At 49.3% G+C, this 23,845-nt stretch overlaps 1 protein-coding gene across 6 annotated transcripts in view; it reads left to right on the plus strand.

The window, feature by feature from the left end:
- The first annotated feature begins 12,541 nt into the window (after positions 1-12,541).
- The window catches only part of LRRC7 (leucine rich repeat containing 7), a 183,757-nt gene continuing 172,453 nt past the window's right edge, over positions 12,542-23,845 (plus strand). For 3 of the 6 annotated variants that reach the window (XM_055815783.1, XM_055815784.1, XM_055815785.1), the window contains exon 1: positions 12,542-12,716. In XM_055815783.1, the coding sequence (XP_055671758.1) occupies positions 12,692-12,716 (25 nt within the window). In that variant the 5' untranslated portion in view covers positions 12,542-12,691. The remainder of the gene's footprint in view (positions 12,717-23,845) is intronic. The other 3 variants (XM_055815781.1, XM_055815782.1, XM_055815786.1) reach the window with 2 other exon arrangements.

Here is a 23,845-nt window from a genome sequence, read left to right on the forward strand (position 1 = left end):
TCCTGCTGGGTTTCCCCAACGCTCTGATGGAGGGGCTGGGTCGGGCTGGGCATGCTAAGCCTGAGGCTTTGCAGGGCACAGGCTGGTTTTCTCTCCATCAGTTTTCACTTAAGTTGTTTAGAAATTCACCGTGACACTTGAAATACGTGATTAAATTCCCAAAGTGACCAGGTCACCATACTAGTGCAAAAGCTTTATTTTAATGTGTTGCCAAGAGACGTACGAGGAGTCAAGAACTAGGGGAACCTGTAAGTTGTAAGAAAGAACAAAATAAGTAAATGTTTTTGCCTTTTGCCTTACTCTCTGTCCTTGCAATCAAGCTTGCCTCTTGCTTTTCATTTAACAGTCACCCACAGATTCCAACAATTTTACTTGTTAAAAGGCAAAGAGAAGCAAAGGAGAAGCACTGCTTCCACTCACTTCTGCTGTGGTTGCCTCTTCCCCCGGCCCCCCACCCTGCACCACCACTGCCCGGGAGCTCAGCCCCTCAGCTGCAGGCATGGCCACATCCTGCATCCAGCCTGCTGCAGCTCCGGCTGCGCTCCCCTGGGCTCTGGGTGTTACTATCATATTAATGCGTATGTGGTAACCTGACAGTAACATGATTCACTGAGCAAATAACAGTTTCTGATAACAATAATGCAATTGCTAAGCCTGAGTCCTTAACCAGTACAGCTCAGTGGGGAAATATTGACTTCAGATATGTTGTGCTGCTTCAGCTCCTAATAGTAAAAATAATATTGATTTCTTCTTCTTCTTTTTCTTTTTTTTTTTAAAAAAAAAAAGAATTAGTCATGGCATACTGTTTCCTGGCAATTAATGTCTTTAATATATGAAAACACAGCATTACACTATGCAGGTTTGACACTTAATTGAAGTAATTAGTGCATGCAATAATGAATCTTACACTTTTTCCCTACTACAAGAAATAAAGCAACTGTAAATAACTTGTTAAAACCTGGACATCTCACCAAGCTTTTAATGCTTTCCTCAGCATGTGAGTAAATCAAGTTCAGCCCCATCCTGCTGCTCATCGCACTGGCAAGGAGGAGGTGCAGGTCCCCAGCCCTGCCCAGGGAGCTCCTTGGCCTCCCTGCTGCCTGCGCTGAGCTGGCCAAGCACAGCCCTGCTGGGGTTGCTCTGGAGCAGCACCGTGCCACCGGACAGTCTGAAACCATTGATTTTCCCAGCCCCTGGGAACAGAGGAAAGGTTATTTTTTTGCAACAGCCTCCAAGGTCAGGGCTGCTAGCTGGCGTACCAGCAAGAGGTGCTGCCGAAAGTCACGCTGTGTCCTCAAAGTGAGCACAGCCAGCACATGGGGCACATCCCCAGAGGCTGAGTTTCAGGGCCCTGGGCACTGCTCCTCTGCAGTGGGAATGGGGATGCACCAAGCACCCGGCATCTGGTGCCAAAGTAGCCTGTCCCAGCCCCACAGCACAGACCCCCCGGTCACTCATAATCATAAAATCATAGAATCGTTTGAGTTGGAAAAGTCCTTTGGGATGTTGTTTAAATACGATGAAAGCACTTGGCATAGTAACAATGGGTCTTCAGTTTGTTTAATCTGCTGTTCACATTTTGAGAAATATTTTTGGGGCGGTTGCATCCAATTTGAATACAGGTATTGATGAATTCAGATCAAAAAGCCCTTAACAGTAAATGGGTACAAGAACTGCAAAAGCTGGATAAAAATATGCACCACCTTCAAATGCCTGTAAAAGCACAAATGCAATTCCAACATGGGAATTGCAGCTCCCAGTGGCAGTGCGATGCTGGGGAGCTCCTGAAGCATCTGTCTGTGGGCAACGGCTTTAAAGTCCCCATCCAGGACAGACACTCTGTTCGTGGTTCAACCTCAATACTGGAGGTAACATGTTTTCATTTCAAAGCGTTTTTTACAGCAGTTCATGTTGCATTACAATAGTATTTGTAAAATGCAGAAAGTTTTAGTGTAAGGAGAAATCCATAGTATAACAGCATTTGAGAAAAGTGATACAACTATGTGGAATTTTTAAATGGGTGTTGGAACAGCTGACAGCTGCGTGGGCATGACTCTCAGGGAGCACACCAGGGTGGAAGTTGTGTGATGCTGAAGTACATGTAACTCCAACTTGTAAGGAGATCTCCGTCTGCGGGCAGTGGTCTTATGTAGATAGCTCACAGGCATGCTGTTAAGGATTTTCCTACTTCTCACAGCAAATCGATGCTTTAATGAGCACAGTAATTACAAAAAAATTGTTTAAAATTTCACTTTCAGTATGTCAGGTTGGGCTTTTTCTGTTCTGATGCTACCTGAATGCTTCTGCTTTACTCAGCCATCATTGCTAGACATTAAATAAACTTGATTGCAATGTTACATGGGAAGGGAAAGGCCACCAAGGTGCCAGCATTGACCAGAGCTGTGCTGACACTGGGGTTCACGTCCCATTTTTCCTCCCCGTCCCCACTGCAGCCAGGGCTGCAGAGGAGCCCAGTGGCTTGAGGAGAGGGATAATTCCCAAAATTCACTCAATTGAAGGGACCCATGCCTTTCCACCAGCTCTTGTCTTGTGGTGATTTTTCCTTTTTGTCTTTATTCTTCTTATTGAACAGCATCATCTGAATGATGGAAATTTAGACTGATTTCATACATGGAAACAATCAGGCTGAAAAAGCTGCCTTTTCCTTGCCCATTCTGCAACTGGAGTGAGGAAATGCTCTGTGTGCTTTCCTGAACAGCAAAGGGATCGTGCGGGGTGGGTCGGGCTGTGGGTGCTGAGGGTCCCACTGCATTGGGTGCTGAGTGTTGCGCTGCCCTCCTCATTGCCCACATCAGACAGGGACTGCACAGCCCCATGGTGCAGCAGCGGGGCTCCGGGTTTTTGGGCTGTGGCTGGGTAGCAGCAAGCAGCTGTAAAGGAAAGCAGGGCTGCTCCTTGGCTGATGCTCATTCCTGGGGGCCTGAGCAAAAGAGCATCATGGATGTGTTTTGTTTTTCAAATACATGCATATGATTTGACTGGGTTTCCAACCACAAATGACCATCTCATTTTTAAGGTCCTGTGAGCCAAGCTGCCATTGGGAGCAAGTGTCTGTCGGGGCTGTGTGGCGGGAGGGTGGCAGCACTGTGCTGGGGACCCCTAGGGGAGAGCTGGGTGGGTGGGTGGGCAAAGCAGTGCCTTGGACCACTTGGCGCGTTGGGCTTCCCTCCGTCTGAGCCCAACACAAACGTCTGCCAACAGCAAATAATCTCCAGCATGTTGGGAAAGTTAAGCCCATAAGTACTGCCCTGAATTAGAGCTTACAACTGAAGTAACCCTGCTGAGATCGGTAGAGATAATTTTGGTCTCAATGATTAAAGCTAAGAGCAGAGTTGTATCTTATGGAGTCACATCTCCAACTGTGTCCCACCGGAGGCAAAGCATCACTTTGGATGCAGCACATTTCTTACTGGGGGCAGGAGCTACCCGCAGCCACCCTGCCAAGGTCCAAGGTCGATGCAGCTCGCTGAACTGCTCATAGCAATAGTTCAGAAACAAATACTATCCCTTGAGAAAATAACAACAAGGTAATGAGGTAAGTAATCTTAAGGAGAAAAAAAAATATCAGTTTTCATTTTGAAGTAAGTTTGGAGTCTACATGGGACAGTCTGTGCTGCAAAGGTGCAGCCTGAGCACTGCTCACCTCCTGCTGCATTGTCTTCTGGCTGGATATCCCCAGCCTTCTCCTCTCCTTAAAGCAGGAATAGAAAGGGCAGCTGAAAAAAAAGAGATTAAACAGCATTGAAAAACACTCAGCTGAGTCCTTGAAACTCCTGGCAGGAATGGATTTCTCTCCTGCATCCCATGATGTGATTTCTCTCCCTGCCCTACCACTGGTCACTGGGTTTAACATCAGTCTGTGTCCTCCTGCACCCATATGCTCTGCCCGCAGCCTGGTGAGCTTACCCTGGGAAACCGAGATCCTTGCTCTTCTCCTCAACCCCTAACTTTAATGCAGAATTTTAATTCCTGCAGCAATGCCAACATCAAGCTGGAGTCACCTCCCTGCTCCTACCTGTCATCATGTAAGAGGGTTCCCACCCCAGATGATGAGGTGGGGCTCCCGGGACACACAGACAAGCTTGGGGCAGCAGACAGTGGGCGCAGAGGTGGCTGCTCAGGGCTGCACTTTGCTTTCAAACCTGAGGATCATGGATGTTCCTCCAGCTCTTTCCCCCCGTGGTTAAACCACTATATGGTAACATCATCCCATTTTTTTGTTTTAAGATGTTAAAATGTGCAGAAATGCTTGAAAATCTGACCTGCCAAATCAAGATGTTCAAGTCCAGAGTGCAAATAAACAGCTGGCAATGGTTGCTGCTATTGTTCTCAGGGATAATGGGAGACAGGCAGCGCGGGCTGGGGAGGGAGGGCTCTGATTCATAATTTGTCAACCCACAATGTTTACAGTACTTAGGCTGGGAAAAGTACCTGTTCACAGAAGCGATCCTCAATAGGCTTTGCTTTCTACTTACTGCCATTGCTTAGTAACAGCTCTATTTTTAAATGCTAAGAGGGTATTAGACCAAAAGAAATGAAAGTTTGCTCAATCTCTGATCTAACAGGCGTTAAATTCAATGGGGATGTGGCTGTTGGCCTTGGGGGAGCTGGCTGGAGCACGGGGGGGGGGGGCTGTGGACACTGTGAGCCCTGTGCCAGCAGGCTGGGGGCTGTCGGTGCAGAGCTGCCCCCACCAACCTTCAGCTCTCCCAATAGATTTTTAAAAAAACATCAATAAAATCTACGCATTCCTCAGTGTTGTCAGCTCATGGTGACCTCCTGGAGTGGGCAGGTAAAACCTGTCAAAATAAGTGATGGGACTTGCTTTGTGCAGCTACAGGTGGACTGGTGGGGAAGGAGAGCGTGGGCGCAGACAGTGGAGCTTGGGAAGCAGGAGTAGGGGCTCTCTGGGGGCACGGCCGGCTGCCCTCCTTCCCTGGGTGATCCGCCTCCACCCCAAAGTCCCTTTGGAAAGAAATCTCTTACAGCTTCTGCTAAAATGTATTTCTAGGAGTATCCAAATCTCCTAAAATACCATCCTGAGCATCTGATTTGGGAAACTGCTTTCGCAGGTCCCGTGGAGTTGGGAGCGCAGGGCTGTGCCCTGGCCCCCTGCGCTGCCCCGCAGCAGTGCCAGGATGGTCCTGGCCATGTCCTGCCTGCGTGATCTTCCCTCATTAAAAGCACTGAGATAAACGGGATGAGTTGTTTTGGACTAACCCCTGTGCCTGATCCACTGAAGGTCACGGAAAGTTAATTACCTTTGTTGGGATTTGCAGCAGACAGCATATTTCCCTCCACCCAGGTCTAATGATCAGTGTTTATTAGTTCTTTTCCTTTCTCGAGAATACAGCAGATAAACTCACTGAAATCCCTCGGGGACATAAATGTGCTTGGCCAAGGGACAGCCCAGTGCCAATAAAAAGCTGGTCTTTCTGCTAACAGGTTGTCCCAAAAGACTTGTGCCACCATCACCTATTGTTGTGGGTTTAATATAAGTGAGATGGTTTTAAAGATGTGCAAAAAATCAATCGTTATGTGGTTGATCAAATGTCAAAACAAGGCTCAGGGCTTTGGTAACTGCAAAACCATTTACTGTGTATACATTTGATTGCCATGAATATTATTCCTGCTACAAAATGATCATAATAAGAAAGTAATAAACCAGAACATAAATGGTTGCTTTATTTGTTGAGATATCCCAGTGACGCTGTTTTGGGAGCCCTGCCAGGCTGCAGCTGCCTTCTGCTGCCGGCTCCTCTCCTCCTGCCCGCGCAGGGTCCCTGGGAGTGCGGTGCCCTTCTGGGAAGGGGAAACCTGGCCACAGCAGCTACTCAAAAACCATCTACTGGTAGGAAAGTAGGGTGAGTTACCGCATACCCAGAACCCCAGAAATGATTTGGAGAGTTTTTGATAGCTGTGAATAATAAGAGGATGCCAGGAAAATACGTGTTTGTTTAAAAAATGATGAAAGGTATGTTACGAACAGAGTCCTGAGTGTGAAAATTGCAGTTTCCCAGGATATTTAAAGTCAGAGTGATCATAGCAGTGAACCTTTACAGAGGAGTAAATTGGATCACCTGGTAGATGGTTTACGTTGCTCATGCCTGTGAAGAAATATTTGCTCTTGGATGTATTCTGCAACTCGTGATGGTCTTACCATTGAGTCCTCCTTTGCGGCATTTCTTTCAGGGCACTTTTATGAGTCCTCCTTACACACACATGCACACATGCTGTTTCGCACACGGCTGTGCATTGCCAGGTACTCGCTTATGAGCGGCAGAACACCCCAGCATCCTGAAGCAGAGCGCGCCACAGGCTCTGCAAGCCAGCCATGTGCCCACTGCTGTGGTGACGGCTCCACGCCGCATCCTCCGGCCGGCTGGCACCATCTCACCCCCTATTGCCACATCAGTCCGTATCTGGTGCAGGATTGTTATTTATCACTAATTTTATCTTGCCTGTTGGGATCTGAAGCATTTTGGGGCTGGAAGCCTGTCTACAGCAGGGGCAGCTGCTGGTGGGGGTCTCGGCGCAGGCGCCTGCTGGCAGCTCTCCCTCCCAAGCACCTCGCCTACATGGCGTATATTTTAATTTTAGAGGAAGAAAGAATTCAAGTATCTTAAAGGTCAGAAGGATATGAAACAGGGAATAAACACAGACTGTTTCTGTGAAAATATAATGGAGCACATGGTGAGTATTTGTTACTGCTGCAGTATCTGCAATGTATTTTTGACACACGCTTGCTGCAGAGTGCAGCCCACTGCAGCAGAGGAGGGAAGTCAAATTTTCTTCCCTCTGCACTCGGTGGAAAGCACCGTGTGTGTGCTTTGATGAAAGGTACAGCAAAAACGTAATAGCCAACAACTTTGCCAGCACTGACAGAAAACACAAGTGGGAAGCCTCTGCATCAAAGCAATTCTAATTTCCCTGTGTTAGCAGTGGAATTAGGAGTGACCTTCATCTGCTCTTCATACAGGCGGCTCTGACAGGGAAAGTCATGCATGAATTGTGGCAAATTTAGATGAAATTATGGATTTGAGAGACAGCTGTAATTAGGTTTGAAGCAGACATTTAAATACTTTTTGCTGGATCGACCTAGAGAGCTCAGCCTTCTCCAGGGCAGAATTCAAATAGTAGCAAAGGCTTTTGTGCACCACCTGAACATCAGAGCTTGGGAGACAGGTACGTGGTTTGGAAGAAAACAAAATGGAAGTGAGAAGATTAGTGATTCTTCTGACAAAAGTCCTGACCTCTGTGGCCAGCACCAAATGTCTGAGCGGCCCCTGCACATTGCCTGCAATATTAACATTTTTTTTTTTTTAAAAAAAGTAGAATCTGAAAGCAATTGCCCTGTCAGGAAATAAGGTAGTGCCTGGGCTCACCTCAGCACTGTTCTGGCCTGACCTGCTCCAGGGTGGCTGCGAGCCAGCCTGAGCAGGGCTTTGCCCCAGCCCCTTCTGCTGGGGGGGCATAGCTGTGGGTCCCTGAGCCCCCCGAGGCCCCTGGCAAGGCTGCTGCCAGCTCCTGCGGGGAGAATCATGGAGCAGGAGATGCAGGCTTGTCCCAGCTCCTCTCTCAGCTTTCTGATGAAAAAAACCACATGAGGTTTGTTGGTTTATTGTTAACGTGCAAACTGTGCCCCCTGTCCGGGGGAGGAAAGGGCCAGGACTCTCCTAACAGGTGTCAGGTGGGATGGAGGTTCAGCTCCTCGTGGGGAAAATCACCTGGGAAGCGACCCAGCACGGGGAGCCGTTAATTCCAGCTGGAGCGGCCATCGCTGCACCGGCCAGTCTCCCCAGTGTCCTGGCTGCGGGAGCACCAGACTCTCGGGGCCCGCAGGGGTGGTTTCATTCTCCCAGGAGGGCAGAGGGAGTAGTTTAAGGTGCCTGGTTGTTATATTTTATAACAGGTTTCTCAAGTGCTTCCAGATAATATAGATTAAATAATTTCACTATTAAGGAGAAGAAACAAGTTGTTCCGTTTTGAAAAAAGGGTTATAATTTACAACGTTATAGCCTGCTGATGTCATACACATAAGAAAAGTTAACTTCTTCCTTTCCAATGTACTTTCAATACTTTTTTTTACCTACTACAGGCTGCAGGGATGCCAGCATTAGGAAGAAATTCTTTACTGTGAGGGCGGCGAGGCGCTGGCCCAGGCTGCCCGGAGCAGCTGTGGGTGCCCCATCCCTGGCAGGGCTCAAGGCCAGGCTGGACGGGGCTGGGAGCAGCCCGGGCTGGGGGGAGGGGGCCCTGCCCGTGGTGGGGGGTGGGACTGGGTGGTCTTGGAGGTCCCTTCCAATGTTCTATGAGTCTGTGATACTCAAGTGCAGTCTGCTTTTCAGAGGGAGGAGCTGTACTGGCCAAGGCAAACTTGGGATGGAGTGTGGTAGTAGGCTGCTTTTTGGGTTTCCATTAAAATTTTTTTCTTCCTTTCAATCACACTTTTTCACACCTCTAGACAGTCCCCTAAACTCTGCAACAATCAGGAGAGTGCCAAGGACTGTTCAGGTGAAGCCTGTTCCACTGACCTGCTCCTTCTGACTGCCCCTCGTATCACAGCTCCATCACTCTGCCTGCCAGTTTTTCCCACAGACACAGATCTCACAGCCTTTTTCTTCAACATGCCAGAAAGTGGGCAAGCACCTGCTGCCTCTGAGCCGCGTGTTGGCCTCCCCTTCCACAGGAAGGCCAGGAGTGGTGGTGGCACCAATGGTGACAGTGGGAGTGCAGTGATGTGCTGACTCTTGACTCAGGCAGGGATGCTCCCATCCATCCCGTCCCATCCCGAACCATCTTGTTTTTTCCCCCAAGACTCCCAAGAAGAAGGATCATCATTGCTAGTTTATGTTGTTTCCAAAACTATTGATGTTTTTTGCCAGACACTGCACAGACCAGTCCCTCACACACGCAGCTGGGAACTGCTGTTACCGTCTTCCAGCACCCAACTGGACTTTTAGTTACCGTCCACCGTGACCTACTTAGAAGGCGACCTAAAAATCAGCATCCATCTATACCACCACAGCCCATGACTCATCCGCTCTTCTCAGTCTTAAAATTAAAGCCTCCAGAAATGGAGATTAGCATTGTCTGGGAATATATAAAGTAGCACTTGAGAGGACTTAGTAAAACCAGAAGGAAGAAAAACCCTATATTGGGACTTCTACAAGGAAAATTTTCAAAGCTGTGTAGCACCACCATTTATTAAACAGAACTGTGTCCTTAATAACTGTTCCTTCTCTACATATTTTTGAAAATGAGACAAAAAAATAACGTTATTTCAGTGTTATCGGTCTTAAGGATTTGCTCTGATTTACCATGCTGTCTTCCCAGCTAGTGTGACTCCAACAGACACTACTGAGCCCAAACCTGCAGAATCCCTTTAAGGAACGCATCCAGCTTTCTGATAAAATTTGCTGACGGAATTTTATGATTTTAAAATTTTCCTTAGCCAAGTCTACAAATGAATAGAAATCAGTATGGAGGGGGGTTATTTATATGTGCAAATCTGTGAAAATACATTCAAGTACAGCTGGTGAAGCCCAGGCTAGGGACTTGTTCAACTTGTCAACCTTAGTTTTGCATTAAGCAGTGTTTATGGATATGCCAGGATCCATGGTTTTTCAGAATGCGAGTATTTTGGCCTGCTCTTTATTTGCCTTGGTTTTCAAATCTCCACCGGAGTCAGTGGAAGTGAAACCACTATTAAACTTATGCAAGACTAAGGGAATCGGGGGTGTAAGTTCAGCAGTGATTCAAGATCCATGATGGTCTTTGCATGGTAAGCCACAGAGAAGCGATAACGCATACACACTGATAACCGGTGAACAATAGCATCAGGCTTCTTCCCGACACCCCCACATCCCTGTGCAGAGCGATGCCGCAGCCCAGCCCAACCAGGTGCTGCCCCACTAGTGATTCCAGAAGAGGTTTCACTGCTTACACGGCCGCTTTGCCCTGCAGCACGGGGCAGCGCAGCGGCTGCTGGCACACAGCAAAGCTTTACAAAAATACCAGACTACAGTAAATCAGCTCTAGCTTATTTGGATGTGGCTACCCAGAGTAGCTTGCTGTGCCAGCAACAGCAACATGGGGAGGCACGGAGAGCAACGCTCGCCATCTTGCAGAGCAACCACACCCAGGGCCATCCCCAGCTGCTTGGAAGTTGTCTGCATTTTTTTTCTCTATGAGGAGCAGATGGGGAAAGGCGCAGGGATGGCTGGAGTTACAGGTACTGGTGCCTCTCGGGAACTGTCGCTCCCTCAGTGCTCCTGGGCCATCTTGCTGTGGGATGGGGTAAGCAGGTCCCACGCTGCAGCCCCAGGCTTTTGAAAGAGAGCTGCTCCCCCTGCACGGGGGTGGGTGGGTGCCACCTCTCACTGCACACCTGGCATCTGCCAGCTCTGCAGCATCTTCTCTGAGTGGTCGCACCCCTACATCAACAAAACCAACCTGGTGGTCTGTTTCAATGATTAGTCATGGACAAGGTTGAAGCCAGAAGAAAAGAAAATCCTCTGTACTCCTAATTGCACCATCATCAATGCCACGCACACAGGTGGCGCAGAAACATCTCCAACACATGCTGCTAAAAAGACAGAAATTTAGGGAGTGGTTGTAAGGGGACACGTGGGGGTCTCAGTAACATTAAGCAGGAAGCAAAGCCCAGCTCGCAGCTGAACCTCCCTCCTACACCATGCCCCAGCCATCCCCTTCCTGGGCCTCGGCTTGCGGGGGTTTTGCCACTCAGAGAAGGTTCCCATCCACCCCTGTCCTTCTGCAGCTCCCCCGTGGCACAGCCATGCACTTCTCCCACTCCACAATGGTCTGCACTGGGGAGAAAGATCTGCCTGTATTTCATAGGTAGGGATGAGACTCTTCCAGGGTTTTTCCAGTTGCAAGTCCTTTTGCCCTGCAAAATCTTGGAGATATTTATCAGGAACATACAGGAATGGAGAACTCCCATTATAACAGTGAATCTCCTGGGAGACAAATTTCCATGACCTGCCTACCAGAAGCTGCCCGTGCCGTACCATCACTCCTGTGCGGACTGCCTTCTCTGGTGTGCACAGCACCCAACACCTACCTGTGTCTGGCTGGCACCCGTTTTGTGTACAACTGCTTGTAACAGGAAAGGCTTCTTCTCTTCTTTGTTGTGTTTCTACTGAAATAATATTTTATTTCATGGTCACTCCTGGCTGGAGGCAGGACTCGGGCTGGTGCCATGCCAGAAACCAATGAGGCTGTGGGTGCTCTCTGGCTGGCTACAGCACACAGGGAGCTGCTAACATCGAAGATCCCTCCCCATTTCACTGCTGAAATCAAACTAGGGAATACCCACTTCAAGCAGTACATTTTGGTGGTGAGCTTTTCTGGGCCGAATTTCAGTTCCCACTCTGGATATGGCGAGAGCAGGACAGTCTGGGAGCCGCCTGGGCTGGCCCATCCCCCGAGCATCAGTGTCGCGTTCCTGCATCAGTGATGGGGAGAGGTTATCTGCACTGACGGATTAGCGACATGGAACAGGGATGGAGAACTCACTGCTGGGATAAACCCTCCTGTGATCCTTTTCCAGCTCCTACTAAATGCTTTCCCTCCCTGATGCTGGGCAGATGGTGTTGGAAGAGCAAGGTGATGACCTTACACAGCACAGAGCAAGGCGGGCTGTAAAGCCACCCTGTCACTGAGGAAATCATGGGCCATCGTCATGGCCTGCCCAAGAGCCACGCTCGGCGGCGGCTGCCCCAGCTAGCGCAGCTCTGCACGGGGAGAGGCAGAGGTGGCCACCAAAGGGGACACACTGGAGCCGTGGCTGCTGCTGTATTTGGAAATGAAGAGTGAAAACAAACTGGCAGAGCAGCACCCGCACCTGCTGGCTGCAACAACCACTCTGCAGATCAGCGGGAGAAGCTGCAGGAAACCCAACGACCCACGGTCCTCAGCATAGCTCCCAGGTAGCACAGCTCACGAGGGGAGCGGAGGCCTGACACCTGCCCGCTGTCCCCCTTCCCTCCCACGGTGGCTGGCTGTTCCCGGTGATGGAGGCCAGCTTCCACCACGCGCAGGATGCCCCTGCGGGCTCTTTCCCCCAGCCCACGCTCCAGCAGCCCTGTGGCCTGCGGCCGCCCAGGCCCGTGGCTGGGATGCTGAGCCGTCCCCCATGGCTTCCCCGCGCCGCTGCCAGGAGGCTGCCAGCCCCCGGCCCAGCAACTTTTCCCAAGTGGGGAAAATGGCTCCTGCCCTAGGGGGAGGAGGGAGGCGGCCGGGGGGAGCGGGCGCCGCGGTAGCTGGCATCTCCCCCTGCCGCGCAGCGCGGGGATGCCCCAGCCCCGCCGGTGATGCTCCCCCGGCCACGGACCGCCCCGTCGGGGCGGGAACGGGCGGCACCTCTCCGCATCTCCCGCACCGCACCGCACCGCTCCGCGGGGAAGGCGCGGCCTCAGCACCCCCCGCCCCCCCGCCGCCAGCCTGGGCCCCGCCGCCCCGCCCCTGCGCCGCCGCGGAGCGCAGCGCGGCCGCGCAGCCCGGCCCGCCCCGCCGCCGCCGCTCGCCGCCGCCTTTGTGTCTGGGCGCCGCCCCGCGCACGGAGGCGGCCCCTGCGCGGCGGGGCCGGGCAGCCGCGGGCGCGGGCAGCCCTCGGCGGCGCCCCCGGACCGCGGCTCGGCCGCGCATGGACGCGCGCTCCCGCCTGCACCGTGAGTACCGCCGAGCCGCGGCCGGGGCCGGGGCCGGGGCCGGGGAGGTCCCGCGGGGCGGCGGCTCCCCCGCGCTGGGGTGCCGCCGCCTGCGCGGTGCGGGCTGTCCCCGGGGTCGGGCTGCGGGTCCGCGGGGCGGCGGGCGCCCCTCGGTGCGCAGCCCTCGGGCAGGCACCGCGCTCGGGGCGGGGGGCGCCGCCGCCCCCGGTCCCCGCACTGAAATGACATGGCCGGTGGGTTTGCGCGCTGGTCCCCCGCAGCCCGCCCGAAAGGAGGCGGCGGGCTCGGGCGGCTCAGGGGAGCCCGGCGCTCCGCACCTGCCCCGCGCCGCGGCGGGCTGCAGCGGTGCCGTTCGGGCGGGGACCCGCCGCCTGCGCAGAGCCCGCCGCGCGTCCCGGTCCCGGTGGCGCCGGGCTGTCCCTCCCGGGCTGGCACGGCCCCTCCGGAGCCCCGGCCCCGCCGGAGGAGGCTAGCATGCTCTGGGAGTCGCTTACCCGGGGTGCGGGGAGCCTTGGGGCAGCAGGCGTGAGCTCATACCTGCGCCTGGGGAATTCAAAGAGCCTCCCGGGCGGGGGTCTCGGGGGCCGCGTCCCCCCGGGCGCCCCCCGCCTTGGGCAGGACCCCGGGGGTGCCCCGCGGCCGGGGGGCGGGCGCTCCGCGCCGTATTTCAGCGGGGCTGGTAGCCCGGGGAGGGGGGACGTCCGTGGAAGCGCCGTTGAAAGTTCCTTGCGTTTTGGGAAATGAAACCCGACCCGCACCCCGGGTGTTTTTGGTACGCCTGTCGCTGCCGTTAAATCCCCTCATTTTGCTTTTGTACATCTCTGGTTTTCAGCTAAAATCTGCAGCCACGTGCCGTTCTCGGGTTTAGCCCCAGGTGTTCTGGGTAACGGTAATCCTTAGGCACAGGTGAACCAGAAGGCATTTTCTTCCTCGTTAACACGACCGGAGAAGTGACTTAATCTGGTGGGTTTTGCCATTATGCATCTGCTGCTCTGATACTGACAGAGGATGTATGCTTGCCATGGCAACCTCCCCATCGCCTATTACAGCCACTTCTTGGGAAGTAGCGAGACTTGTTAAAGAAATAGGAACAGCTGATTTCAGAGTCTGCGTATTTATAAATAAATTGTGCATCTTGGAAAACATGACCTTTTTTTTTTGAGAATACTAATGTTGTTTCGGTTCATAGGTGTGGGGATGGAGAGGGAGTCAGCCTCTTGAGCAGGTCATGTATTTTTCTTTTCATGCAACCGCAGTGAAAGAAGGTGCCTTCATTTTTCAAACAGCATTAATTACTGTAATTTATCTCTAAACCACATTAATGGTCTTATAATCAAATATCTTGATTTGTCATTTTAGCTTGACATCCATGTGAACTTTAACCTTTGCCAGTATTTGCAGTGTTAAACTTTTCCTTGATAAACCAGTATTTTTAATTTTTTGTAATTGTCTCACACAGGAGGAGCTTTTCTGTGTCTTTCTGTTATACAAATAATATGAAACACTTAAAAAATGGTTTTACCTTAAAGCAATTTTTGCAGTTGCTGGAGTAATAGTGATCATCGCTGATTGTCCACTGTGTGCTGGATGCTTAACAAGTAGGGAGCAAACGCTGCACTCTGCGGAGAGGCTGCTGCTCGGACCCGGCGTGCCCAGTGCTTGCTGCACGTGTGGGAGTCCATCGAAAGGAGGAGCAGTGCGTGGGCATGAACAAATTCTTTGCTCCTTGGTCCCACATGAATTTATAAATGCTTCTCAGTTGGTCATTAAAAAATTGTTAAAGTCATAGTTATAAATTGGGATTTTAAAAGGAAGGTGGTCCATTATCTCTGGAATGTTGCAAGATAGCAGCATGCGCATGCTATTAAAGCCACAAAACTTCAGATTAATGAGGAATTAATAGCCCCTGAGGTGTTTGCATCTGTACAAAGCTTCGCCTGTGTGCACTGATCTTAAAGCAGAAATGCCAGTGATGCAAAATCCAGCAGAGCGTCAAACTTCATCATAGACCTGGAAAACAGGGATTAACCCACATCTGAACGTGACCAGCAGATGCTCCCGAGGGAGAGCAGGCTGCAGCTGCATGGTGACCCCAGAGCCCTGTGCCCGTTCAGCCACCCGTGGGCCCCGCGCCGGCCCTCGCCTGCACCCAGCTGCCATGGTGCTGCGTCCTCTGGCAGATGCTGGGACCTGCTGCCCGGGAGGGGTTGTTTGGTGCCTGTGGTTATGGATGGGAGGTGGGGACCAAAGGTTTTCCAGTGCTTTGGAAGTGGTGTTTAGCCTGCTAGACGTGCAACGAATTCAGCCCCTACCTGACCTGCTGGTGGGTGGTATGTGAGCGGTGGCTCTGTCCCTGGAGTCGCACAGAAGCCCCAGCGGTGGTCCTGGGCGGCTAGCCTTGGGCGGACCTGCTTGGACTGGTGCCCTGAGGGTCCGACCTTCTGTAGGTGGGTGTAGGAGCAAAAGCTGCCCTTTAAATCAGGGTGTGTGAATCCATCAGACTGATCGCTGGCATGTTGCAAATCTGCTGGTCAGCCGGATCAGTGTCTGAAAGCCTGCACCGATTGCCCTGTAAAGTGCCGTATAGAAAACAGTCCCAGAGATAGTTCAGTGCTACTTTATAATATAAATTAATGATCTCTGTAGATCTAAGCTGAGCACAGACCAAGCACCTGAATGTTATATTAAGCCCTATTTAAAGATTTGTAAGAGCCACCATGTGTCTTTGGTTTTCATCTCAGCTTTCTCTAATTTTAGCGTGGTTTCTGTAGGCTTTAATTTGCCGGCACGGCAGATTGCATCAAATCCTAGGACAAGTCTTTCAGAACTGTTAGCTTTTCATCAGATCTGTTTTTCTGGGAATGCAGCAGTTTGTTGATGGCAGAGAGATCCTACATGTTTTACTGTGTGTCTTCACTGGGCAGATACATGCCTTTTAGTGCGACCTGCCTAGAAGTTACGGAAGAGTTGGAGAGGTGTAGTGGTCGGGAAGGAGAACGTGTGGAAGGAGCTGTCAGGCAGGCAGGGGGCACCTTCGTGGAAGGAGGGGCTGCCACTGGCAGTTCTGTAGCCAAGTGCAAAATGAGGGAAGTAAAAGAGCATAAAATCTGTGCAGCTTGGGAGGTGCCCTGGAAAGGTGGAGCAAGTAAAATGTTAATGGGTCAAGTTATGGTGAATAAAGAAAGAAAGAGAGGAAGCCGTAAGCTCAGGAAGGCTGCTCTTTTTCAATATAAGGAGGAGAACATTCTTCATCCTTTAGTTCACTTGTATCCAGAGTGAATGAATACAGCTACAGGAGTTTGAGCTTATTGGAGGAAAATGCCCCCCCCCTCCCATTTTGCTGGGGAGAAATGAAAATGAAAGCTGGTGCGAAGAAAATCTGAGAGAGCAATTTGAACCTTTTGTAAGTGTAGGACACAGTGGGCAGAAAAAATCACAATCTACCTCAATTGGATGAAGGGCAGCGATGCCATTTATTCAGAACCAATAATCAAGATGTGTGGAACGGTGGGATTCCTGTGGGTCTGCGCTTGTGGTGTGAGTTCCCAGGGATGGGAAACAAACACTTTGTTGCATAAATTGTCAGTCATTACTATTTTTTCAATGATGTGCTTAAGATGTAAAGACACACTTGTGAAATCTTTGATGCTTAGTTTATCACTGAAGTTTGGTGCTTGGAAGTTATGATGCAGACTATAAATAGAGCAATCAATAGAGCAATCTTCCAGGTATAAAATACATACTTAAAGAGCATTTTTATAAACAGGAAGCCACGTGAGCTCAGAAGGTTGTGTTGTATGTATCGTGAGCAGCATCACAGAGCAGAGCATGCCCATCTGCTCATTGACGGTAGGAGTCGGCGGGCTGTGGGCGCTGACCTCCAGTCACGTAGCTGATGCTCAATTCCCTGGAGAGGGCTGCTCTGAAGTGGAGACTCGAACGGAATTTAAAGCCTTGGTTGACTTGGATTGCTTTTCAGCTGCTGATTTTAAAATACTGCTTTGTTGTTGACCTAGGGAAGATTGGAGAAGAATGATGATGGCATGGCAGGAGAAAGATGGCATTCCAGAAACTGTTCAGAGAGGGGTCCGCTGTCATAATGGGATTACACCTGACTTGTGTTATTTCGGGAGCTGCGCGGAGGCCATCATCAGTGCCGTCTTTCCTTTCTGCAACATGCATCATTTCATCTGTAGTGGGTGCTGGGTCTTGCCTGTGGTCAGAGATGAGCAAGCCCTTGAGAGAGCCGAGCCGAGAGGCCTAGGAAGAGCTGTAAGGAGTTGAGAGAAGCCATCGGCGGGGAGGCCTTGGTGCCTTTGGTGGCCGAGGAGCGGAGCTGTGGCTGGCAGGCCCTGGTGGCAGAGCAAGGGGTGGCAGCAGCAGCTGCTCTGGCAGGGCCAGGGGCTCTGTCTCCAGCTCCTCCCAGGTCAAACCCCACCAGACCCTCCCACCGTCTGCTGCTTTTGCATCACTTTATTCTCAAATATAAAAAAACCTCCATTCAAATGCCATATGTTCTGTTTTCAACACCACATCCCATCTTCTCTTTGCCGTTGCTATTCTCCGTGTTTGACCGTTGAAGAGTCTTTCGGGCAGAGGCTCTTCACCCCCGGTAGACTCTTTGTGACGTGTTTATCGTCCTCATTGCTCTCCACAAAAGGGCAGGTTGGCAGGCTGAAGCACCGCCCTGACAAGAGGGAAGCTGGGGATGGTTACAGACCGATGCCTGCAGCTGGGGGAGCTGGTGATGATATTGATGGGGCTGGGGAGGGGAGCACATCACCCCGGTGGGAAAGGGCCTCTTGATACCCGGTGGGCAGCTTCACTTCCTAATTAGCATAAAATCTGCTAAAGGTGGTGTTTGAGTGGTGTTGAAATCTTTTTGTACGTTGTGTTTAATTTTGCCTCAGGTATTCGATAAACTGATCAAACTGTATGGTGCATGTGTTAGGCGTTCCCACCTCTAGGCATACTGAAACTTTAGCTGTTGTTACGATAAAAATTCTTAAATTTTAAAGCCTGAGTACTAAATTGGTAGCTTTCAGCAGTTCTCTAATTATGTGAGACATTTTTTGTACTTAACAAATGGTTCTTATTCTTGCCAGCACTTCAGCCCGGTGTTCTAGGACTGTGGGTGTCAGGGAACAGAACATATTTCTGTGTCTGTGAATATGATCCCACACGTTGTCTTAAGTGGGAAAATGTTCACAGCCCTTATATGGTGAGGGATTTTTTTTTTTCCTAAATCCATCAGTGCTTTCTCCTGCAGTAATAATGCAGTTTTATCTTCCTGATGCTTTGTAGGCTGGATATTGATTATGAACCAGAAATATGAAATGGGCTTTCTTTTTTCCTGACAAAGATACCCTGCAGTGTGACCTGCTCTGTCTTGTAAACCTTTAAGAAATTGTTTCTAGAAATGGTTGATGGTTTTAAACAGCTAATCAATGTATAGATGCCAAACTAATAGATAAGTACATGAAAGCAGCAAGGGTGCTGTTTCTGCCTGGTGTTGTGCTTCTCTTCATCATTGCTGTGAGTTTACATGCTGCTCCTTGTGTTCAGCCATTTCGACAGCAGAGTTGCAGTCTCCTTGCTGCACAGGCAGCCAAGCACTGTAGAAGAAACTAAGAATTCTGCATGTCACGGCACAGTGACATATTGCACAGCAATGTGCCATGCTTTCCAGTCGTGTGCTGGAAGGTATCTTGCCATGTTATGCAGTGAGATTTGTGAAGTACTCGAGTTACCCAGAGCACCTCGTGATGCTCTGAATGAATGTTGGTGTGAGGCTGGTTACAAATTCGTAAACGTATGAAATAAAGGGTGAGGAGTTCTTTAGGGTCATGGAGAAGCAGAGTTACGCCCAAATGGATTTTGTTGAGGAATACTCATTTTTGCACGAGATACTCCTGCCCAGTGGCATCACGCTCCAAAATCCTTTTGGTTTGTAACAGGAAGGCTTTGTAATGCTCGTGGTTGTATGCAAGAGTTGGAGGTGTGAGGCTTCCTCCATGCTGGTTACTGGGAAGGCTGGAGGAGGGGCTGGACGTGCTGCAGCTGGAGCTGGGGGGACCCTGCCATGGTCACTCAGCACCGTGGCATGGTGCCACCTGTTTTTGGAGGCTCCTTGCTGTATGGCTGTTTCAGTGCAAAGCCTGTGTCATCACCCAGTCTGGAGTCACCCAATGTAAAGGGCAGCCAGCTAGTGTGCACAGGAGAGAAGGAAGAGTAATGACATGAGCATGGATGCTGTTACCCATTGTGAGCAATGTTGTTTCATGAGATTTTGTGACCACCCTTGTTTTGAGGGACTATGCATGTTGGTCCTCTCCTGCATGGGCATATGGCAGGAAGGGAAGGAAATGACCTAGTGTGGAGGCACAGAGGAGTGGGGATCTGTCAGGATCCATGGGGTTCTGCAGGGATCCGTGAGGAGATGTGAGGGTCAGGCAGGTGCTGGGGAGCAGCTGGAGGTGCAGCCTGAACAGGGAGGCGCAGGATCCTCTGGGACTTCCTGGGCTGATGGTCACATACTGCATTGCCTTGGTGGCCCTTGGGTACCCTCTTCCTTTTTACATCCATGCTTTGTCCTGTGACAGATTAGAAAGTATTGCTTCAAAGGCTTGTCTGGCAGAATGTCCTGCACCCCTGTGTCCTTGTAGGGTAGCACTGGGTGCTGGCAGTGACCTGTGTTGTAGGACTGGAGGGTCTACGTGATCCCTGCTCCGTGGGAAGGATGTGTTTGTCTGATGCACAGCACAGGGCACCTGCCTCCAGTGCCCGAGGGAGCCGTGTTGTGTCACCTGTGTGGAAGCACGTAGTCCCCTCTGGAATTTCATTCATAGATTCGTTTGTTGTCCCATGAATTAAGAAAATGTTGTAATCCTGTATATGGGCAGGAAAATGAATCATTATAGTACAGAAATTTAGTTATGATCAATGTGAATAACATTCCAAGGTTTAGTAATTTTCTTGAAAGTTCTACCACTGAGCAAAACTTATTTACACAGGTGACTTCTAATTTTTAAGGTAGGGTTTAAGTACCAAAACAAATTGGATCAGATGCTGTGAAAGTCTCTATGATTTTTAGTGGAGTGACAATTAAGTAGAACCACCTCTTGCTTCCTGGAAGGAAGAAGCTATCGAGTTTTGAGACAAAATTTAATGGGTTTTGAACAATATTTTTTACCAAATACTTAACAGAAAAACGGTTTATGTGAAAAATGCTAGAACATAGATATATTCTATTTATAGCCATATATTGATGTGGTTGATATAACAGCATGGTTTATAGGTGCCACCTAGAACAGAGGATTTGACTCGGAACTATCTCCAGGACAAAGGCCATCTTCATGGGCTGTCACAGACTGGGCGACAGACTGCGAGGCGCTTCTGCCTGGTGTGCATTTTGGGGAGCAACAGTCTGCATGACATTTGAGAACAACCTCGCTTAATATGCATGTATTTGTAGGAATTTTTCTTGGGTTTTCAAAATTATGGTTTTCTTTATTTGTTGTTCCGTGGTTGCAGATGCTGCAGTATTTTTCTAGGGTTTTCTTTCCCCTAGGAAAGCCACACTTCAGGATTCCTGCAGAAGTATCTGTGAATGAGGCCACACTAAAAAATGAACACTGACATGCTTGCCTATGCTAGCACATCAACTTTCAAATCTCGGCACAGAAAACTCCTTTAAAGTATTTCTGTGCATTTTCTGAGGCTAACCGGTGTCTGTGTCTTCATTATGCCAGTGAAAGGCACTCTCTTTAATGGGATGTCATTAACACTTTCCTGCTGAATGATTATTTCCATTTATAATAGCAACAATATGTTAACTTCCACAAGTTAAAAATTAAGATCCTGGAACTGCCAGTCAGAGCGCAAGGGCTGCTGGCATTCTTTAATCATCGCTGCTATTTTTGTGTGGACAGATTTAGCATAAATAGGTGTGATGCAAAGTGTCATACCATATTTAGTCCTTGTCCAAGACATCTTAGTTCTGGAATGATGCTCTTTGTATAAAATTAATCAAGAGAGTCCATCTGTATCCATGGGGAGGGGTGGGGAAAAACAAACAACCAAAACCTAGTTGTATAATTTGCCTCCCTCCCCAGTTTTTCTTTAACTGACTTTGTGTGAAATACAACAAAGCAAATCGTTTCCAATACAGTGAAGCGATGACCCTGCTTGTGAGGTGTATGTTTTGTGCAGTAACTTAAAGGGCTGCTTAATTTGTGGCAAATTCAAGAGTGCATGGAGCTAAATGGGATTATGCTGGTTGTTGTCGAGTTTGGCTCTGGTCCGTAGTTGTCTTTAGAAACATTCAGGTCTACATCCCTTATTCAGAATGTGGTACTTTAACATACGCCTAAGGTTTCTTTGTTCCCTTATACAATGGAGTTTTGGTTTGTTGCTGCTGTTGTTTTTTCCACCTTTCAATATTTCATATTATGTCTCAGCAGGAACTCTTCTGTGGTCGTCTTTGTTACCCACTGTGATGCCCCACCAGCCCCTCTACCTGCTCAGGCGCTGCCTTCCCCCAGGGAATGAAATTAGGACAAGAACAAGGAGTCAGGAGAGTGGCATTTCTAAGGACTTGTGTTTCTTCCATGCAGCTCCTGCAATTGGGATGTCATCTGTAGATTTGGTTAAAGCAGGAAAAAAACCCTCGTCAGTGTTGGCTGTCAGATTAGCCTGAGATTAGATAAATCTTAATTACTTCTGCTAGATTTGATTCTGACTAGTCACACTAAACTCATTATAATAAGTTACAGGGTCACTTTAGGAGAAACTGAGAGGTAGGATTAATGCACTGTGCTATCAGAAATTGTTCTCTGATGCCAGGTTTATTTGGAGCTCTCATTTTTGCACTGGAGATGACGACGAGCTGCTCCCAATCTATCTTCTCCATGCCACCTGGGATTTGGTAGATATCTATCATGGTTCTTCCAACTCATGTCTTTTATAAACTGACCTACTTAGTGACTCTTCACAGAGAAGTCTATACCTTTGCCTGTCCTTTTCATCCTATTTTGAGCATCTTCCATATCTAGCATGTCCTTGCCTTTTATTTCAATGAGGGGACCGTTTTTTAATACCTTTAGAATAGCGCTGGGAAACCTTAAAGCAAAAGAAATTGTGTCCTTTCTGAAATACTTTGCGTTTTTCTAGTCCATCAGTCTGAATGCACTGACTTTGGCAGCATGGGGTGAGCAGCATAAAACCCCATAACCGGTATTAACAGAAATATAAGATTAACAGAATACAGTAAGTTTGTTCTTCTTAATAAATGCTTACCTAAAATACAATACCATTTGAGAGAAATGTTCATAGTTGACAAGAAATAAAAAAGAGCAGTCATTATCTTTCTAATGAACTGATAAGTCTGAATATTAAATCATCTAGAGAAGCTACCTCTTAGCTTCTATCCATCCTCTTTCACCATTACTGTACGTGAGAGAACTTGGCTGCTACTTTCTTGGGGGTTCAGAAAAAGCACTTTAGCACTGAGTACAAAACACTATCAGCCCTGTTCTCTTAAAACATAATTTGTGTGTGTGCATGTATAGTATATGTGTATATATATTTAAATATAGATTTATATTAATACATGCATAAAAATTTGAGTTCACACTGGTCGTAGAGATTGCTCCATTCTCACAAGAGAGGACCTGGAAACTTTTAGCAAGTAAAATGCAAACCATTAAAAGTTTTATGACTTTCAAAACCTTTAGCATGTGGTGGTGTCAGGGCTTCATTTTTACCTCCTGGGGCTTCCTGGTTCCCTCTGAAAGATATGTAGTGGCGTAATCTCTGCTGGAACAGGTTAAACTGGAAATGGGGTGTGCAGAGCATGTTTCAATTGATGTGTGTGTCTAGGAAATGTCACAAATACTCACTGCATTTGGCAGGAGGCAATGAGTGAAGGCAGGCACTCCATAAAGCAGCGTGAAAGCAAATGGCACAGTAAAGAAATCTTGGAGCGGAATTGTTTTCTTCTCGAAGTCCAAAGAGCATTCATGTTCCTTGTTGCAGAAAAGAAGGCCAGACTGCTTGCATGTGGGCCTTCTTGGGTCTGTGTTCAGCAGACAGTGCCCCCTGTGAAAGGGAGAGGCTGCTCCAAAATCCTGCGGGTCCTAATGACCCTGTTGAGTCACGTTTTCATCGCAGCTCAGCTGCCATTTCGGGAATTTTTAACAAGCAGCTTGATTTTTCCTGTGAGCCCTTCGTGCACAGAGGCTGCTGCAGAGACCCGTGCTGCTCCTGCCGTTCCTGGAGCACAGCAGCCAGGTGACAGCCCTGGGCAGCTTTTGGTTAGGCTCCCATCCCACACACCACCGCAGCAGCAACCTGCAGCAGCCCCCAGCTCAGGCAAGCTGCGCTTTGCACAACAGCGTGCTCTGTGAGCGCTGCTTTTCCTCCTCAGCTGTGCCATGCTGGCCTGTTAACCTTGAAACGGTGATCCTGTGATCCGCGGTGACCGCTGAAAGCTTTCTTTAGAGACAAGAGTGAACTCGCTGTCCTGTGCAGTCCTCTGCTTGCCTTTGCATGCAAGGCACAGGGCTGGATGTTCAGGTCAGCCCCAGTGCCATCTCAGCAGGGCTGGTCCAGCAGGTGGGATCTTGGAGTCTGACTGGGATGCTCTGGTTGTGTGTAGGTTCCAACCTTGTGCCTTAGGGTCTTCAGGAAGACCAAAGAGCAAAGCTGTTTCCTGTGGAAAAGATGCAAGGGTGGATACTGGCTCTTTGGAAAGCTGCTTGGGGTGGTATTTTTCTTTTTCAAGTTTACCCTGAATTTCTGAAATATCTACATAAAAAAAAGTAGATCTTTTCAGGCACACAAGCATTTTTCCAGACCTGCTCTGCGCTTCTTTAGTCTCATGGAAAAGCTTGCACATCTGCCAGACTTTAGGTCCTGAACTGATTTTTTCCAGTTCATAATTGCTTCCCTGATAAATGTTTTCTTCTTGAGACTGTTAAAACTGGGGGGGGGTCAAAGTTCTCTGCCTAGGATGGTAACCTTTGATGGCCTTCAGTTTTGAAATGTTCTTGCCCTTTAGAAGAAGAGTGTGCTGTCGTTTGGTGTGGGGTGGCCAGGCTTTCAGCAGGGAGTTTTTTTACACCCTCTTG

The sequence above is a fragment of the Falco peregrinus genome, chromosome 10 (genome assembly GCF_023634155.1).
Source record: "Falco peregrinus isolate bFalPer1 chromosome 10, bFalPer1.pri, whole genome shotgun sequence".
Classification (NCBI taxonomy): domain Eukaryota; kingdom Metazoa; phylum Chordata; class Aves; order Falconiformes; family Falconidae; genus Falco; species Falco peregrinus.